Source organism: Rosa rugosa, chromosome 3 (genome assembly GCF_958449725.1).
Source record: "Rosa rugosa chromosome 3, drRosRugo1.1, whole genome shotgun sequence".
NCBI lineage: Eukaryota > Viridiplantae > Streptophyta > Magnoliopsida > Rosales > Rosaceae > Rosa > Rosa rugosa.
Window position 1 is genome coordinate 36288589 of NC_084822.1, and position 19672 is coordinate 36308260.

Genomic DNA, 19672 nt, shown 5'->3' on the forward strand with positions numbered 1-19672 from the left:
ATCCTTCAATGTTCTATTTTTACGTTCAGCAACCCATTTTTCATTGAGGTATAATGTGCAGTTGTTTGATGCACAATTCCATGTGTAGAACAAAATTCAAAAAACTCATTAGATTCATATTCACCACCTCGCTCTGATCTTAGAATTTTGATTCTCTTGTCTAATTGATTTTCAACTTCTACTTTGTATATCTTGAACATATTCAAAGCTTCATCTTGCTATTTATCAAATAGACACAGCAAAACTTGCTGCAATCATCAATGAATGATATTTAGTAATTCTTTCCTCCACGAGTTGGAGTTGATTTAAAATCACAAAGGTCACTATGAATCAATCCAAGTACTTCATTGGATTTTTCAATAGATTTATAAGAGTGTCTTGCATACTTTGATTCAATGCAGATCTCACATTTATGTTTATCACTATCATTAGGATTGCACTTAGAAAACAGTCCCAAATTCACCATTCTTTTCAATAAGCGATGATTAACATGGCCTAGTCTAGCATGCCATAAATTAAAGGAGTCAAGTAAGTAGATATAAGCAGTGCTATTGCCTGCACTATTATTATTAATAGTAGGTAGTACATTAACTTTGAAGAGCCCCCTCATAAGGTAGCCCCTTCCTACATACATCCCACCCTTGGTGAGTACAAACTTATCAAATTCAAATACTAACTTCAAGCCTTTGTTGCTAAGAAGGGAACCAGAAATTATATTCTTTCGAATCTCAGGAACATGCAGCACATTAGTGAGTGTGAGTTCTTTTCCGGAAGTGAGTTTGGGAACCACATTTCCCTTTCCTTCAATAGCAGTAGTACTAGCATTCCCATGTACAGATTCTCTCCACCTGATACTTGTTCATATATAGCAAACATGTTCTTCTCAGCACACACATGCCTTGTTGAACCTATGTCAACCCACCATTCATTAGTATTAGTCATTAGTTTGACCTCAGACACAACAACAACAAACTGATCTTCTGTCATATTTGCTTGGTTAGAAGTTCTAGAATTCCCTTCCTTCTTGTGGCGTCAGTCCTTGGCTCTATGACCAGGCTTCCCACACACCAAGCAGCCACCTTGAATTTTCTTCTTGAAAGTATTAGCCTTTAAGGCAGTGAATGCTCTTTTGGCAGCAACCTTCCCCTTCTTCTTTTGATTGTGAGGGAACTTAGACTTGGAGGTGCTGCCTTCAACTACATTGGTTTTTGCTTCCATAAAAGTCATATCATATTTCTCATTCTTGCAGTGATCCTCTTCCACATGAAGTTTGAGAATAAGCTCATCAAGGTTCATATCTTCAGTTAGGTGCTTAAGATATATTTTGAAATCTTTCCAAGAAGGGGGTAATTTTTCAATGATTGAACCAACAAGAAAAGTCTCGTTCAGGCCCATACCTTCATCATCTAACTCATGAACAATGATCTGGAGTTCCTCCACTTGCTTCACAACAGAGTTGGTGTCGTTCATCTTAAAGTTCAGGAACCTGCCAATGATGAACTTCTTGGCACTTGCAACCTTAGATTCGTACTTCTTATCGAGGGATTCCCACAACTCCTTAGCCGTCTTGAATGATGAATAGACATCATACAAAGAAATCACCTAAGACATTCATAATGTAATTCTTGCATAGGAACTCGCTTTGATTCCATGCTTCAATGGCCTTAAGAGTTACAGCAGGGATGTCTCCCTCTTTTGCAACCTTAGATTCGTACTTCTTATCGAGGGATTCCCACAACTCCTTAGCCGTCTTGAATGATGAATAGACATCATACAAAGAATCACCTAAGACATTCATAATGTAATTCTTGCTTAGGAACTCGCTTTGATTAAGTTTTGGCCTTGGGTTTGCCTCCACCCATTGGGCCTTTCCACTCTCTCTTAACAAGTGTTCAAAGGGAACATTTATCAGGACAAGTTCCTTAAACCTTTTCTTAGATGTGGGAGGGACTCCTACATTCTCCAACACTATTTTGGGCTTGCTTTTGTTTCCAAGGATTTGCTCGCATCTCTTTCCCGTTAGGGGATTCTAATGGTGGCCCAATAGTTCCTTTATAACCATGTTTGTAGTAAAATTAGATTTTTGGGGCCAAATATAAGGGAATACACCTGCACAAATCTACTCCTTCAGGAAAAATGTGACGTGGATGAAGCACAACCAAGTGTCAAGATTACTTGACCAGATCATATAAACCAAATTTCTCAAAAAAAGCTGAAACTAACGATTGTTTGTAGATAACGATCGGTTAAAAAGTAAAAGAATAAGTCAATGAGAAAAAAAAAAGCGAGGGGCATCCTAGACATACCCCACATATCTCAAATTGTATAAGATAATGAACCGTAATTGACTATTTTCCTTAGAATGAACTGGAAGTTAAGAAGAACAGAAAATTACATAGTAGCACATGACCAAAGATGTAAACACAGAAAACCTACTTTCAAAAAGATTTATACAAATCAGGACATGAGCCCAGGCCCAAAAGCCAAATGATGCAACTCTGACTCCCAATTTTAATGGAAAATGACCAAAATGTTTAGTTTGATGAAATATTTACGTGTATGCCACTGACCAAAATCTCTCTTTTTCTCTCCGCCGTTTTACCCGTTCGCATCCTAATCCAAGTCCGACCCAACTCGCCTTTGCAAAATGGACGGAACCGCTGCTGCTCTTATTTTTCAGAGGTGTGTGCACTCCCCGCAGTGAGAGAGAGAGAGAGGGAGAGCCACGATGGACTCCGACGAGAGCAAATGAGAGAGGTCCAGGCCTCTTCGACGACGCTAAGTTGTCGTTGCAGCTCCGGGAGAGAGGTCACTTCAGTTCGACGAGGTACTTCGTCGAGGAGGTCATCATCGGCTTCGATGAGACCGATCTCCACCGCTCTTGGGTTAGCATGTGTTAATTGCTTAATCATTTGTTTTAGTTGGATTGCCGAGGTGTTGGTTGATTTCTTAGTTGGATCTGATTTTATTTGCAGGCAAGGTATTTGTTTTGGGATGAATCTAAGGTTCAGGAGCTGAGAAAATCAAGATCCAATTTTTAATTTAATTTCATGCTAATTTTGGCAAGATGGTTTGTGGGTATTCACGAAAGAAGAGAAGAAGATTGGGGTTGTTGCTCAATTTGCTATCAAACTTTTCTGAGATGTAAATCAAATTTGCTATCCAATCATTCTGTGATCTTCAAGTTTCTGGAAGTCCTCTAGGAAACAAGAATGAAAATGAAGGTGGCAAATGCAAAGGAAAGAGGTAGGTTGGGAGAGATGGTGGAGAGAGTGATGATGATGGGACCCATATGTCTGCTAGTGATTCATATCTTTCAAGCATTTGTTTCTCTGTTTGCGGTGGTAAAAGAAAAAGAACAAAAAGACTAATTTTTTTAATTTTTTTTAATTTTTTTTTTATGAGGAAAATGATTGTAGTGATAGAGGGAATCATATAGTAGGATAGGACGAGTGCAGTAGCAGGATTAGGCAATGACCAGTAGAGTAGCAGAACACGAGTACAAGTGCAGTAGCATAACTGGACGAGTATGAGTGCAGCTAGTGCAGTAGCAGGATTGGACAATTGCAGTAGCAGGATTAGGCGATGACGAGTGCAGTAGCAGAACACGAGTACGAGGGCAGTAGCAGAACTGGACGAGTGCAGTAACAGAACTGAACGAGCATGAGTGCAGCGAGTGCAGTAGCAGGATTGGACGAGTGCAGTAGCAGGATTAGGCGATGATGAGTGCAGTAGCAGAACACGAGTACGAGGGCAGTAGCATAACTGGAGGAGCATGAGGGCAGTAGTAGGATTGGACGAGTACAGTAGCAGGATTAGGCGATGACGAGTGCAGTAGCAAAACACAAGTATGAGTGCAGTAGCAGGATTGGACGAGTGCAGTAGCAGGATTAGGCGATGACGAGTGCAGTAGCAGAACACGAGTATGAGTGCAGTAGCGGGATTGGACGAGTGCAGTAGCAGGATTAGGCGATGACGAGTGCAGTAGCAGAACACGAGTACAAGTGCAGTAGCAAAACTGGACAAGTATGAGTGCAGTAGCGGGATTGGACGAGTGCAGTAGCAGGATTGGACGATGAGATGAGAGTAGTAGAAGAAAAAAAAAAAGTAATATAAACGGATTATTCTAAAAAAAAAGTAACATAAACGAATTAGTCTCGGGGAAAAAAAAGTAACATAAATGGATTATTCTCAGTAAAAAAAAAAGTAACATAGATTATTCTCAAAAAAAAAAAAAAAAAAGTAACATAAGGGGATTATAAGTTAAAAGAAGTAGTTAAGGGTAAAAAAGTAAATTAACTCATGACATGTGGCAAGTGGAGAGCAGATTGTCCTTATTTGTAAAGATTTAATCATTATAAAGGGATTAGAAGTCAAAAAAAGTAGTTAAGGATAAAAAAGTAAATTAACTCATGACATGTGGCAAGTGGAGAGTACATTGTCCTTATTTGTAAGATTTATTCCTTATATGTTTAATTCAATCTTTAGATGATGTATTTGTTAAGTCATCTTTTGTCAATAACTTATATGTAATTTGTTATAAGAAGAAAGGGTGAAGTTTTGCCACCATGGCCTAAATATTAGCCACCCACCGCCTACTGTAAGAGATCTCATCGGCGAAGACCTGACTGAACTTACCTAGCTTATAAGTTAAGACATCGACCTCCCGAATCTTTAAGCAGTGAAAGGATCGAGATCATGGATTAAGATGTTGGGGTGAACCTCATATCTTACCCTCGTATTAATGAATTATCTCTGAGATTGTATAACATGTCCAGTACTCACCGAAAAACACTGATATATCTCCGTTGAGGGACTGAACTGATGAAACCCTAAAAGTAGTATTAATGAATTATCTCTGAAATTGTATAACATGTCCAGTAGTCATCGAAAAACAAACACTTATATTTCTCCGTCGATGGACTGAACTGATGAAACCCTAAAAGTACAAGGTAGAAAACAAAATTTAGTCCTTTTTCCTTTCATCTTTCCTTTTCTCAATCTATCGAGGATGGGTCCTTAGGCATTTGCTCTACTTAAATAGGACTGAACTTACACATGCAAGTTTTCTTTTTGACCAATTCAAGCATTGTCGTTTGATACCTTTCAATTCTAGGTCCTATACTAATTACTTAGAAACGCTTGCAAATGCTTTTTCTTTCTATCATGTCCATTTAAGCTAATTTTGACTATAGGGTTCAATCCATGCCATGTGATATCCACTGCATCTCTATGACAATAGAAACATAACCACTGGTAGTGTTTATGCAAGGAATTACCTAATTTTGACAGTATTTATACCACATTCGATTTTTGTTCTGCTGCGACTACAATCATTTGCTATTGTTTGATTTGTAGCAATTTAGATGCGACAGGGTACAAAAATGGTCTTCAGAACTGTGCTCTTCTTCTTCTTCGCCATTCTCTTAGTTACTACAAGGGTAACTCATACATTAGTTATTTTCATGTGTGTACACAAAGGGACACGTACATGCACTTTCTCTTTAGTACTTTCACTTTCATATATTCAATAATATATGCCATCCTTGTCTCTGTAGGTTTCAGCTGATGAGTTTGAGAACGAAAAGGCCAAGAAGCCGAAGGTACATTTTTATATATATGGTTGTATATAACTTTAAATTAGGGATGGTGATACTACACGAACTTTAAAACATCTATGTGTGTGATTTCAGACACCAACTCCCAGCGTCTTACACACTCTACCACTTCCCGTAGATAAGGTTAGTGTCTACTACATTACTATATAAGACATGTATTCATGTACACATATATTCTAATCGATTGACGATTGTTGCTAATGCCATTGTTTTATTGTTGTTGTTCTCATATTCTTATTATTACTAATTTCAATTAATTCCATATATATATATATATATATATATATATATATATATATATATATATATATATATATATATCTTGGTCAGTTGGAGTTCATTGATTTCATTTTCTTTATAGGTTTACGGTGACCAGAAATACCTAGGGTCGTTGATCAATTTGTTGAGGCAAGCGGCCATGCAAGCGGCCAAACAAGAAGCCAAAGAAGCGGCCAAAGAGGCAGGCAAAGAAGTGGGGGTACGGATTTACTTAGTATTGAATTCTCTTTATCATAAGGATATTGCTGTAAATATAGGAAATTTTGCTTTCTCTCTCATCACTATCTCTATTTTAGGGATAATTATAGAGAATCTGTTGGAGCAAAACAACCAAATTTTTCCCTAAAATGGAGAAAAATCAAGATATGGGGAAGCTGTTGGAGTTGCTCTAAATTCTTCTTTGTTCTATTGTTCTTTAGTTTTTTTTTTCTCCCATAATCAACTCTCATAACGATCTCTAGTATTTGAATTTGTGGATACAAAGGCTAAATTCATTTTTGATGATACAATTAAATTGGTGGAATTAAATGTGGTTTAACATTATATACTACATTCTGCTTTCAGAAAGATGTAATGGACACCATCAGCGGCGGTGACGCTCATAGTCCATAACTCCATGTCTCCATCGCTTGAACCTAGTCTCCACAACTAATAAGAGCATCGTGAATCAAATAATAAGATTGAGAATAATTAAGTCATTGCAAATTATTGTAGTAAATGTTATGTAGCTTAATATTACTGTTTAATTAGTATAATAGATTTTACATATGCTTGCTTGTTTTTTTTTTTTAATAAATATATAAAATTATTATATATTGAGGACTCATAGAAGTGTGTCGTTTTGGTACTGTTTATGAAATACAATATTTGGCTAACCTTTTTCTATAAAATATATATATATATAAAACTAAGGGGGGTGTATTGTATATGAAATTAGTGGAACTTTTAAAGAAATCTATGGAATTTAAAAGTCTGGGTGTATTCAATATAGACTTTTAGAAGTCCATGAAAGTTTTGAGCTATTCAATTAGGATTTTTAAAGACTTCATGAATTCCACCAAAATCTAGGGGTATTCAATTAGGACTTTTAAAAATGAATAAAAGTACAGAGGTATTCAAAATATCATTCATACTTATGGAATTAGAAAATCATGGATAATCATGGACTTTGTAGTGTTAACTATACATATCAAACTCCAATAATTTTCTAGCCTCCAGACCAAAGATTTGAAAAAATCTATCAAAGTTCTCTCTGCAAAAAAAAAAAATATATATCTATCAAAGTTCTTCTCTCTGCGCACGAAGATGTTGGTCCTTCATCGTCTCTCTTTCTTGATTTTTTTGTCTTTTCTCTAATCTTTTATGCTATCAACGTTTTTTGATACCCAACATGTTCATTGTAGTTGTTGAATGTGATTTTTTTTGTCTTTTAATTGTGATACTTCGAACTCTAATAGCAATAAAAATGATTTATGAAACCCTAAAACCCAAATATTGTGGTCTACCCCTAAAATCTTGAACAGTACGTGTTGCTATGACATACTAAATTCTATATTATTAATTATTCTCATCGATTTGAATTTATATTATGGTTCAAAGAAAAGTTAAACAATTGAATTTCAATTGATTGATTATAGATCAAGACATTGACCAATATTGTTATGATATATGTTAATCGGCGAAATTAATCATAAACATCAAATGATCTATATTGTATTTTTATGTTGTTGGGAGATTAGGAATGAGAAAAAACTAGCTAGACAGAGTAACAATCATTCATTTGAGTCAATTTCTATTCGAAAATACTTGAACATTGAAGAGGTAACGAGTTATTATCTTGTTTTGTGTTTGGGCTGCATTTGTTTTGTTTTTTGTTTTTATATTTTGTATATGCTAGGAAATCTGTAGAAGTCATTCATAATAAAGTATATAGCTTTTCATGAATCAATAAAAGTCTGTTGCTAAAATCAATGATTTTAGGAAATCAATAACAATCAATCAACTTTTTAAAGTGTCTGTGGACTTTTCAAAAAGTCTGTCATTTAAAAAAAGTCTGCACAAATCCAAATACAATACACCCCCGTAAGTAATACTAACTCATAGATATTACAAGAAAAGTTACACGGCCAACCCTATTTTATTAATAATAAGATGGACAAATGTACACAATAATAAGATTCAAGCTCTAACCCCTGTAAAAAAAATGAACGAGAAGCAAGTAGAAAATTTGGTTTTTTTTTTTTTTTTTGGGGGGGGGGGGGAGACCATTCCATTGACAAGAGGTGCGCGTTGCATTCAAGATAGAGAACATGCATGACTACCTGCATGACATGTTGTAACCGCTGCAAATGTGTGCCACCTAGCCGGGAAAGATGTGGCAAGTGCTACACTGAACCACCCACGGCAACAGATCCAATTGCCCTAAAAAGTCTAATTTCTTTTTCTCTTATTGTTGGGATCCTATAATGTGTAATAGTAAACATTTTCACCGTCTTTATTGGACTTAATTTGTCTACTCTATAAATAAAAAATATGCCACGCCCTAATCTCTCTTTAGCGACATTCCTCTTCGTGCTCACTTTGAAACTTCAAGACGTTTTCATCCAGTCTTAACAAGGATTGATGAACCTCTCTGCCTTTTATCCATCTTTTCCTCTATTTGAACAAATTGGCTTGAAAATCTAGTAACTTCATATCGCAACTTTTCGAGTTAGGTTTACTAGGTTCAACAAAGATTTCTGTTGGGTTTGGAGAATGATTCGTCGTTGTCTTGTCTTGGGTCTTGATCTGACTACTTTGCATCGTTCTGGATTTTTTTTTTCCTATGTTTGGGTCACATCTTCTCCATGTTCTTGTTCTTCTTGTTCGTTTTCTAATTCGGTTTGGTTGAGGGATATGAATGTTGAATTTAATGATCGAGGCCCCAGTATAGTCTCGTCCAAAGGAGGTGGTGCAAGTGAATCATTATAACTGACTTACTTTGTTTGGAACTTTGGACGGATAACAACTTGTCAGCACAAGATAACGGTTTGACTGTAAGACTTTGTCAAGGTGCAAATTTGTGCAGGTGTAGTCGAACTGCTCCCAAATCTAAGTGCTCATAGTAGTATTACTTTCAGTGTTCTACTGGGTTAAATAGGTCAAGCCGAGCCTGCTCTCCACCAAACTCTAAGGTTGTTAGCGTATTGAAGAGCCAAATCGTATTCTAAAGTTGTTGGTCAGTGTCGGCCCCCCTCTCGTGATATTTGAAAATAGGGTTTTTGTCCATTTACTCCATTTCTAGGGATTTTTTCCCCCTTACCCTATTAAGTTTTTTTAATTCTCCCTTACCCAAAATACTCTAAGGAAGTCTTCTCTAATACCCCATTAAGTTTTTTGTTTTTTGTTTATTTTTAAGGCTATTTTACCCTCACCCCTTTGTTACTTAGAGAGAGAGAGAGAAATCATAAGAGACTTCACCGGAGCTCGGAATCCAGCCAACTTTTGCCGGATTCCGGTCACCGTCCGCCGCCCACCGGACTTTTCTTAAAACCTCGCCGGAGGTTGTCGAAGATCTCATAGATCGCCGGAAATGTTTATTGCCCCCAATAATCTATTGCTCCCCAATAGAGGGGCAATAGACTATCTATTCCCCCCCCCAATAGACGTCTATTGCTCCTCAATAGAACTTTCAGTCATCGGAATTGGAACTAATCTTCTTAAAATTAGACAAATAAAACTTTGATTAAAGAAAAAAAAAACGAGGAGATTACATCAATTCAAAACGTCTATTGCCCCCTAATAGACATTCAAAACTTTTTTTTTGTCCTTTTGTCCCATTACTTAAAAAAAAAAAATATCTGATTTAGGCACCCAGAAAATACTTTGGGCACCCAAGTCAGCCGGACCAGAAAATCACCGGATCGAATCACCTCCGAAGCTCGCCGCCGACCTCTCTCACCTCTCCAAACCTCCAGTCCTCATCGGAGTCGCGAAGAGCCGCACTGCAGGCTAAGCAAGGGAGCGGGCGAGCGGCGCGGGTTCTAGGGAAGAAGGTCGATTCGAGCTGATGGTTGCAGGGCATACACCAGCGTGGAGCTGGTGACGTTGGAGTAGTCTAGAAACGAACGAAGCAGCCTGAATTCGATTCGATTTGAGCTTATGGTTGCAGCGAATAAGCCAACGTGGAGCTGGTGAGGTTGCCAAAATTTTATTCGAAGCATCATGAAGTCTTCGTCGTGATGAGCCGGAGATTTGGGAAGCTGGAATTCAGTCTGGCTCGACTCCGACGAGGAGGGAACGACGGAGAGAGAGAGAGAGAGACAGAGAGAAAGATGAGAGTGACACAAAATGTAATTTACTAATTAAATTAAGTGTAAAAGTGAGAATAAAAATTTGTTGCTAGGGTAAGTGAGACAATTTTAGCTGATTTTAGTGCTTTGGGTCAAAGACCCTTGAAAATAAGACGGTAACTAATTAATTGTTGGTTACGCAAATAATTTTTCCAAGCACGAGGAATGTTTTTTATTTAGACCCAAATCCTAATAGTTTGCAACGATACCGAAACTAGATCTCCAAGACCTTCATATAGAACAACAACAACAAAAACACAATTGAAATTCCGAGAAACACAGTTAAAAAGCGGCGGAGACAAAGCTCCCTAATTTGAACACCACCATAAGAGCCACAAGTCCACCCACGGTGCCCCGAAAAACCGTCGTCAAGAGTCATATTTGTGTAATTGGCATTTCCTAGCTAAACAATCAAGAGTCATATGTATTGTAATAGTCCTTAATTGTGGAACTCAGAAGCTCGGATCACATACAAGACTCGCTACTCAACTCATCTCAGCATCTTCAAATGGTAAGTCTGCATTCATGTGTGTTTTGTTACTTTTTGGAGTGAACAAGTTCTTCTATCCTAGATTAGGATAGCATAGTTTTCTGTTTGCTGAGTCAGACGTGCTTCTTAGTGTAATGAATGGGCTTGCTATGAGATAGTGTTTATTATCCATGCTCATTAATAACGTTTTTAAAAGCCTATGCACAACAGAAACCCTAGCGTAGCTCCAGTGTCTCATAAGTATAAATCCATGTTTATTGAGCATGCTAGGGTTACGGCTTCTTTTTCATAGAACCTTGAGCCTAAAAAGTTTTTCGATAATTCTTCATGAGTTGTTCCATGTTTAACTCTTGAAGGATTATTAACATCTCAGATACCTTCTTTTCAAAGCCTTGGTTTTATGCTTCCATGTGTGCTGCATTCATGCATGGTTCGTGCCTTGACGTGATTGACAACCGAGTCTAGTGTTGTGCCATTTCAAGATTGACGAAGGTAATCAGATCCACTTTCCAGATTCAGTAGCAAAGACAAGATCAAGCTACCTTTCTAGTAGCGTTCTAGTAAGTAGAGTTTGTGTGAGTTCTTTATGTACTAATCTTTTACTAGTGGATTTTTTACCGGCATAGTGCCCGCAGTTGTTTACCTCTTAGGAGGGTTTTACTGCGTCAACATATCGTGTGTTGTTGATCTAATCTTATACTTGCTTTGTGTTAACTGTTGGCCTACTGACAACATCCCATTAGGCTGGGTAATTCTGTTTTTGCAATTTCAACCCCCAGGTCTAGCGTTCGAATCCTAGCTCCACCTCGTGGCCAGCAGATTTGAGGGACCTAGGTTGATTAAACACCAAGGTCGTGCGTCTGTGGTGCAGTGATTAGTCCGGCTTTATTGGAATCCATGAATTTATCTGTTATTGAGTCAATGCAAGGTGGGTTTGAAGTCTTCTATTCCAGCATCAATAAACCTTCACAGTCTTACAACAAGATTGAGGAGGAAGTTTTACATGGAGGATCCAAATATGGAACCAATTCAGGAGTTAAGTGCAGATGGGATTTGGGCATATGATGCAACTTGGGCTCTAGCAGAAGCAGTTGAAAGAGCAAGGCTTAAAAATTCTACCACTAGATCCTCCAAAGATGGAGCTGTGCTTCTTAGAGAGATTTTGCAGACTAGATTTAAAAGTTGAAGTGGTGAAATTCAATATGTGAATGGGAAACTGATTCCATCAGAACCATTTGAGATAGTTAATGTTATTGGAAAAGGTGAGATCAAAAGGATTGGATTTTGGCCTTGCAAAGAAGAAGTAAAATCCCGAAAAGGGTCACCTCAACAGCAACTTATTCATAATGGGAGAAATTTAGCTTCTACAATTGATCTTGAAAGAATCATATGGCCTGGAGGTTCCAGGAGGGAATTGAGTAGTAGTAAGTAGTGAAACAATTAAACTAAGAATTGGTGTTCCAGTGAGATTCGGGTTCAAGGAACTTGTTCGTGTCGAGCATGATCATGAAACCAATATAACTCATGTCACTGGCTTCTCTATAGATGTATTCAAAGCTGCAATAGGAGCTTTGCCGTATGAAGTGCAGTACGGGTTTATTCCATTTGAGGATGCCAATGGAAATTCTGCAGGGACTTATAATGATCTTGTTAACCAGGTTTATCTCAAGGTACACATATGCTTTAGCTTACTATTACTAGCTCATTTGTTAATGTGTTGATACTTAATATGCATGTATTGCATACCCATGCAATCTAAATATCAAGCGGTACAATCCATTGACAAAACTTAATAGGAGGAGACATTTTTTTTTGGCCAATTACAAATGATCTCTTTAATTGCTCGCTAATTTATTTTGCAATATTTAGAATATTAGTATATTACATATGCTGACACTGAGATTTAGATGCTTTCTTCCAATCAAGGATTTTTTATTATCTCTATCCATTACTGCATGTATTCTTTGTATAGAAATTTCTAATTTATACATCTTTCTTGCCACATATGCATATTGGGTGTACTTGTGGATCGATACCCTAGAAATTCGATGCTGTTGTTGGAGATGTTACGATCACAGAGAACAGATCTCAATATGTTGATTTTACGATCCCATATACTGACTTAGGTGTGGGAATGTTGGTACCAAATGCCAAGGAAAACATGTGGATTTTCTTAAACCACTTCCAAAATATCTTTGGATAACAACTGCTGCTTTCGTTCTTTATCCTTACCGGTTTTGTTGTCTGGATAATTGAGCATTCTACTAATGAAAACTTCCAAGGCACAGCAGCGGAACAAATTGGAACAGTATTCTGGTTCTCCTTCTCTACTCTTGTGATCACTTATAGTAAGTGCTGTATCTGAGTTATTCCAATTATATACAAGTCTTCCTGTCAAGTGTCAAGTGATTGCTGTATGTTCATATATTAAAATATTGTTTGCAAGTTGATTAAGTTGATTCTTAGTTGTTCTCGTGGTGCTCAGTAAGCTTCAATAATTACGTTATGCTTGTTTCCTAAGTTTGGGTCGCATCTTCTCCATGTTCTTGTTCTTCTTGTTCGTTTTCTAGATTCGGTTTGGTTGAGGGATATGAATGTTGAATTTAATGATCGAGGCCCTAGTATAGTCTCGTCCAAAGGAGGTGGTGCAAGTGAATCATTATAACTGACTTACTTTGTTTGGAACTTTGGACGGATTACAACTGGTCAGCACAAGATAACGGTTTGACTGTAAGACTTTGTCAAGGTGCAAATTTGTGCAGGTGTAGTCCAAGTGTCCAACCGCTCCCAAATCTAAGTGCTCATAGTAGTATTACTTTCAGTGTTCTATTGGGTTAAATAGGTCAAGCCAAGCCTGCTCGCCACCAAACTCTAAGGTTGTTAGTGTATGGAAGAGCCAAATCGTATTACTAGAGTTGTTGGTCAATGTCGGCCCTCCTCTCGTCATATTTGAAAATAGGGGCTGTGACCACTTACCCAATTTTAACCAAAAAATTACCCACTTGCTCCACCAAGAGTTTTTTACTCTCATCTACCCAATTTAAATGCAAGTGACATTTTTACCCCCAAATTAATTAATAAATTACAAAATTCTCTCTCTCTCTCACCTCCTATCAGACACTCTCTCTCTCTCTCTCTTCGCAGTTCCTTCACTCACAGTCAAGCAAGACCAAAACTGACCCGCCGGAGAAGTCAATTAACCCTTACAGCAACCGCAACGTCGTCACCGCCGAGTTCTCGGGTTTCGATTATGAGCAGGATGTCGTCCGGGTTCTGGGGTTTGGGATCTGCAGTCGGTGTCGTCGCCGCAGGGTTGGGATCTGCGTCCGGCTTGATTTCATTTTGATTCCGACGGCGTCGTCCGGGTTCTCGGGTTTCGATTATGTGCGGGATGTCGTCCGGGTTCTGGGGTTTGAGATATGCAGTCGGTGTCGTCGCCGCAGGGTCCGGGTTCTGCGTCCGGCTTGATTTTGTTTTTTTTGTTTTTTTTTGGTAAATTTGGCAGAAGAATGAAAAAATAAAAGTTTTATTGAATAGTTATACATGTCTATTGCGGGGCAATAATAAGATTATTGGGAGGCAATAATATGAGTATTGGGGGGCAATAATATGCATATAAATTGATCAATTGTACCTGTAGTGTATTCATTTTGGTTTTGGGAGTTTATGCAATTCACTGGAGGGTAATAATATGATTATTTGAGGCAATAATATGATTATTGGGAGGCAATAATATGAGTATTGGGGGGCAGTAATATGGTTATTGGGGGGCAATAATATGATTACTGGGGGGTAATAATATGATTATTTGAGGCAATAATATGATTATTGGGAGGCAATAATATGAGTATTGGGGGGCAGTAATATGGTTATTGGGGGGCAATAATATGATTACTGGGGGGTAATAATATGGTTACTGGGTATTATTAGGGGGCAATAAATTCAGACGCCGGAATCCGGTTAACAGTCCGGTGGCCGGATTCAGGATTCCGGTCATTGGTTGCCGGATTCCGGTCACCGGTGGCCGGAGTCCGTGGCCGGCCACTGGTCACCGGAGCACAGCAAGGTGGAGGATGACTTTTCTTTCTAAGTGAGAAAGAAGGAGAGGGCAAAAAAGTCCCAAAAATAAATAAAAAGAATTAATTGGGTAAAGGGGAAATAATCTCTTAGACTGTTTTGGGTAAATGGGGTTAAAAAACTGTTAGTGGAGCAAGTGGGCAAATTTTAAGCTAAAATTGGGTAAATGAGCATTTTCCCTTGAAAAAAAGACGGTGACTAATTAATTGTTGGTTACCCAGATAATTTTTCCAAGCACGAGGAATGTTTTTTATTTAGACCCAAATCCTAATAGTTTGCAACGATACCGAAACTTGTTCTCCGAGACCTTCATATAGAACAACAACAACAAAAACACAATTGAAATTCCGAGAAACACAGTTAAAAAGCGGCGGAGACAAAGCTCCCTAATTTGAACACCACCATAAGAGCCACAAGTCCACCCACGGTGCCCCGAAAAACCGTCGTCAAGGGAGCGAATGGAATCCAATCGATATCAATACCATCATATTCACATTCGAATCATTAGTCTTTTTACCATATATAGAGATCTTGTCATTAATGTTCCTTTCCTTCACCAAACCTGCCAAATTGTTCATAAGGTCCCATCATATTATTCCCCAACAATTCCATATATAGGCCAATTTGCTACGTACAGTCACACACAGTCCCCTAAAATGGTAACGACCAATGAACTAGTCTATTGAAAAAACACCATTCACGCTGTGACTCATGTCTCATGACTCATCCAAATCCTAAGCACGCAAACCCACCAGTCCACCACCGCTTCAAATTAATCCACCCACACCCAGCTTTAAATCACAGAATCCCCCCACACTGGCAAAAGCAGATTTCATTTCGCAGCTTTCCAAATCCTCCTCCGACTCTCTCCTCCACCGACCGACGACGACCGGTCATCTCCGTCATTCCCGCAACTTGGGTGCTAAGTCACTAAAACCCTTTCCATACTTGAAAACCCCTCCCCCTATTTAAAACCCACGTAAGACTCCCTTGACCGAATCCAACATTCAAAAGTCGTCTCTGTCCCTCTCACCCAGAATCTCTCTCTCCCTCTCTCTCTTCTCTTTCTTCTCTTCTTCTTGATTCTTCCCATGGCGGAGGACTACATGAAGGGCTCTATGCGCAAGCTGGCCCTCTGGTACACCCGGACCTTCAAACCCATTATGACCCACGACGAGCTCGAGCCCATCATGGCCACCTTGGGCTTCGTATGCCGACCGGCGGCGGCTGCCTCGCCGAACTCGGCGGTCATGTGGAAGGAGTACGTGTTCTCCGCCGCTGGAGGGTGGAGGAGCAAGTGGGGTGCCGCGAACGAGCCGCAGCTGCTGCCGAGGCCGAGGCTGCCCTACCCGAGAATCGATGGGCTCCACATCTACTCCTACAGGGCTTTCCTCGAGGCCGTTAATTTCTACCTCGAGATGTGTGACATCTCCGATCTCTTCCATATAAGGTACGGAGCTCTCTCTCTCTCTCTTTCTCTTTTCATTTCTGGGGTTTTGCTTTTCCCGATTTAGTTATTATTATTTGTTTATTCTTTGAGGGTTTTGGGTTTTGGCTTTGCTCTGCTGGGTTTGTTTATGAACACATCGTTCTGATTAAGTTTTTTCTTGAGAGATAATCATTCTAATAAGTTGCTTAAACAACTTGTTATGCTTTTTAATTTTGTTTGTTGGACTAGTTGGGGTGGGTGGGTGGGTTATTTATTTGTCATTGTATGCAACAAAAACATGTGTAGCAACTGTGGCAATTTTGGACCATAGTCCCTTCCTAGACAAAGTCCCACCAATATTTTGATTTTTGAGTGCCCAAATTTTGGAAATGCACTTTAACCCACCCAACAATACTGCACACAAGAAACTAAGAAAAGGTTCATTCTTTAGATTAAGATGCAAGTTTTAATGAAAGAAAACTTCAAAAGTGGACGGTTTTTCACTTGTTCGGTATTGAATTACACTGGCAGAGGTTGTTAGTTTCAAAATTTGTGGATGCTTGGTCGTAACGTGCTAAGTTGTAATACTACTTGGAATTGGTCTATTGGGGTTGGAAATATTCATATGAACTTAATAGCATAATTAATAAATTGATCGTGCATCTCATCTGATAAACAAACTTCATGATTTGTCTCGTTTCGTGAGTGCATCTTATCTGATAAACAAACTTCATGATTGGTCTTGTTTAGTGATTGTAACGGTTTAGGTTAACATATTCTATTATTATTATTTATGAAAAATGTGATGCCATAAATAATCAAATCAGTTGAATACACAATGTATGATATAATTCATATTTTTCTCATGTTTGAGCGGTGCTATTTGTACGTCTCATTTTTTACCCTTCAAAATAAATATATACCATCTCCTGTGTTTTTTTTGTTTTTTTAAATAAGCAATGTATCTTTTATTTTATTTTTACATAGAAAAAGGGAACTCTAATTTCTGGAAAATTGGGAGTAATATCATTTTATATTGGGAATAGTTTAATGCAGTCTGAAATAATCTGCAGAGGTCACGTAGGCTCTAGATTTAATTAATCTTCACGAATCTATCTACATACATGATACATTTAACAACCTTGTTGTTCTTTGGTACATCTTTACTGACATAGAAGGCAAGATAACATATTATATGCTTTTATCTGAAAAGCTATTAACACGAAACATTGGATTCTGAGGGCTTATTAACTGAATGAGCTTTTGATTTTACTTTGTATTTGGTATATTTCAGAGGAATGCCACTCCATGATCTCCATCGAATTAAAGACCGAAACAGGAAGTGGCGAAAAATGGAAGAAGATGACAGTGTGTTTGTTTACAGAGAAGGAACTCTGGATCAAGCAACATTCAATCTGTATCACTCTCCCAAGACCATCAGCAATAACGCCCATAATAACAGCAATGGCGGTGGCGACCACAATTCAATCGTTATTCGGGAGAAAGGAAATAATACCCCAACCAGCTGCATTGTTCCTTTGAAAGATATCATAGTATGAGTGTCATAAATCTCCATGAATGTTGGAAATTTTGAAGAATAGAAGTAAAACAAAACCTCACAGTGATATTCATTTTATAAAGTAAGAACCTTGTTTTCCTCCTTTACTCATTCTTTCTATGTTTGTGTTCTTTTCTGTAAAGGCTCAAGGTTTAGAGACAGGGAAGTCGAGAGTTAAATTCTCGCCTTAGAGCAAGTGCACTGGTTTGCTCTTGACTGGTCATAGTCAAGAAAAAGCTGATGTGGTGACCTTGTGTAGCAAAATCTATCTTCCACCGGTGGTGCCTTGACCGGGCAAAACCCACCCTTTCTTGACTACAGCCAAGAAAATAGTCATACCCATGACTATTTCCATGACCCAGGCAACAAACAGGCCAGCTCGGCCCAGCAAGGGAACGTGGGCGACGTCAGCAAAACTGGGGAGAAGGAGACGCGCCAACTTGGGAACTGAGGGACAGCTGCTTGACGCGTGGCGCCGCAACTCGTGAACGACTGAAGCAACGCGCTTGTCGCGTAGCAACATGCATTGGGCCGGAATAAAGAGCACGTGGAAGAGACCCGTTGGAGGGCTTTGAATTCTGATCCCAATGGTCATGAAATCTCAGCCCTTCATTTCAATTAATTTCTGGATCCAACGGCAAACAATTATATTAGTACTATAATGAACAGTGTTGACCGGTTAAGAAAAAAAACGGGTGCTAACCCATGTCCAGTGGCAGTGAACAATAACTTGACTGGTCGAATTCTTGACTTTTCGACCTTGACATTTCTTGACTACGGGTGAACTTGCTCTTAGGCACGTAAGAGAGAACATGCTTGCTCATTGTAACAGCGTGCTCTTCTATTTCTGTGCTGAGTATGGCCGTACTCAACAAGAGTCGTTGGTAGTGGCTTATCTGTCTGAACTCTGGTTCACCATTCGCTCGTTTATTTCCATCAATATTCGTGGAGACATTTTTTTTTTTTTTTTAAACGAAATCAAAGTCTCGGATTCATAACTCAAAACGTCAAAAGCTCATAACCCAATTTCCATAACACTACAAGAACCAGTCTTTCTCGCTAATCAACACCACAAAACATAAACCCAGTAAAAAGCAAAGAACATAGCTTTGAAGACGGAGACCAAGACCCATCAACGCAACCTTCTTGCTTCTCTCTCGGACTCGAGCAGGGTGAGGATGTCGCCCTCCCGGACCGGTCCCTTGACGTTCCTCATGATGAACCGGTTCTGGTCGTCGAGAAATTTGACTCGGACTTGGGTCACCTGACCTCTGGATCCAGTCCGGCCCATCACCTTCACCACCAGGGCGTGCTTCACAGTCGATTCCATGCTGAGATTCGAGACGAGGATCTGGAGGAGAGGAGGCGGCTTGGCTTGGAGGTTGAAGGAGACCCGTGGAGACATACTTGTTGGCTGGCTGCATAAATGTTGGAATTTTGAAGAAAAGAAGTAAAACAAATCCCACGCTGATATTTATTTCGAAGTGAGGCTATATGCACCCCACCATCCCCAGGAATAACAGAAATGAGGCTCATAACACCTCACCTATTCACTACATATCTACATCCTACAAGATAAATCCCATTAAGATGACTATCTTTTTTTTTCTTTTTTTTTTGAAATGATTAAGATGACTATCTAAGAAGTCGAGAACTGTTTATCCTCTTTTACTCATTCTTGCTTTCTATGTTCGTGATCTTTTGTTTAGAGATTTAGGGTTTAGAGACGGAGAATGTAAGAGTTAAATTCTTGCTGTAGACACTTAAGAAGAAGGAAATGCTTCATTGTGCGTGTTTTCAGAGTATGGCTATATATGCTCCACAAATCCCTTCCAGGTTCATTTCTATATATCCTAGCGCATCATTAATTTTAGTGAATGAGAAGTATCA

The 19672-nt window shown here is 38.8% G+C and overlaps 4 protein-coding genes across 4 annotated transcripts; 2 read left to right on the forward strand and 2 right to left on the reverse strand.

Annotated features, from left to right (window-relative positions):
• Positions 1 to 1032: 1032 nt before the first annotated feature.
• Positions 1033 to 1798, reverse strand: LOC133737666 (uncharacterized). The gene is made up of 2 exons (XM_062165178.1): positions 1676 to 1798; positions 1033 to 1566 (listed from the first exon to the last, which is right to left on the reverse strand). Exons 1-2 carry the CDS (start codon positions 1796 to 1798, stop codon positions 1033 to 1035), a joined length of 657 nt encoding a protein of 218 aa, XP_062021162.1.
• A 3531-nt stretch (positions 1799 to 5329) lies between these two features.
• LOC133736227 (uncharacterized) lies at positions 5330 to 6666 on the forward strand. The gene is made up of 5 exons (XM_062163669.1): positions 5330 to 5441; positions 5559 to 5603; positions 5694 to 5741; positions 5980 to 6096; positions 6462 to 6666. The coding sequence occupies exons 1-5, from the start codon at positions 5367 to 5369 to the stop codon at positions 6507 to 6509; spliced, it is 333 nt and encodes a 110-aa protein (XP_062019653.1). The 5' UTR covers positions 5330 to 5366; the 3' UTR covers positions 6510 to 6666.
• An 8804-nt stretch (positions 6667 to 15470) lies between these two features.
• On the forward strand, positions 15471 to 17893 carry LOC133740147 (uncharacterized). Its single transcript, XM_062168065.1, has 2 exons — positions 15471 to 16245; positions 17519 to 17893. Exons 1-2 carry the CDS (start codon positions 15887 to 15889, stop codon positions 17781 to 17783), a joined length of 624 nt encoding a protein of 207 aa, XP_062024049.1. The 5' UTR covers positions 15471 to 15886; the 3' UTR covers positions 17784 to 17893.
• An 864-nt stretch (positions 17894 to 18757) lies between these two features.
• Positions 18758 to 19202, reverse strand: LOC133739052 (small ribosomal subunit protein eS28-like). The gene has a single exon (XM_062166767.1). It carries the CDS (start codon positions 19185 to 19187, stop codon positions 18915 to 18917), a length of 273 nt encoding a protein of 90 aa, XP_062022751.1. The 5' UTR covers positions 19188 to 19202; the 3' UTR covers positions 18758 to 18914.
• Between the last annotated feature and the right edge of the window lie 470 nt (positions 19203 to 19672).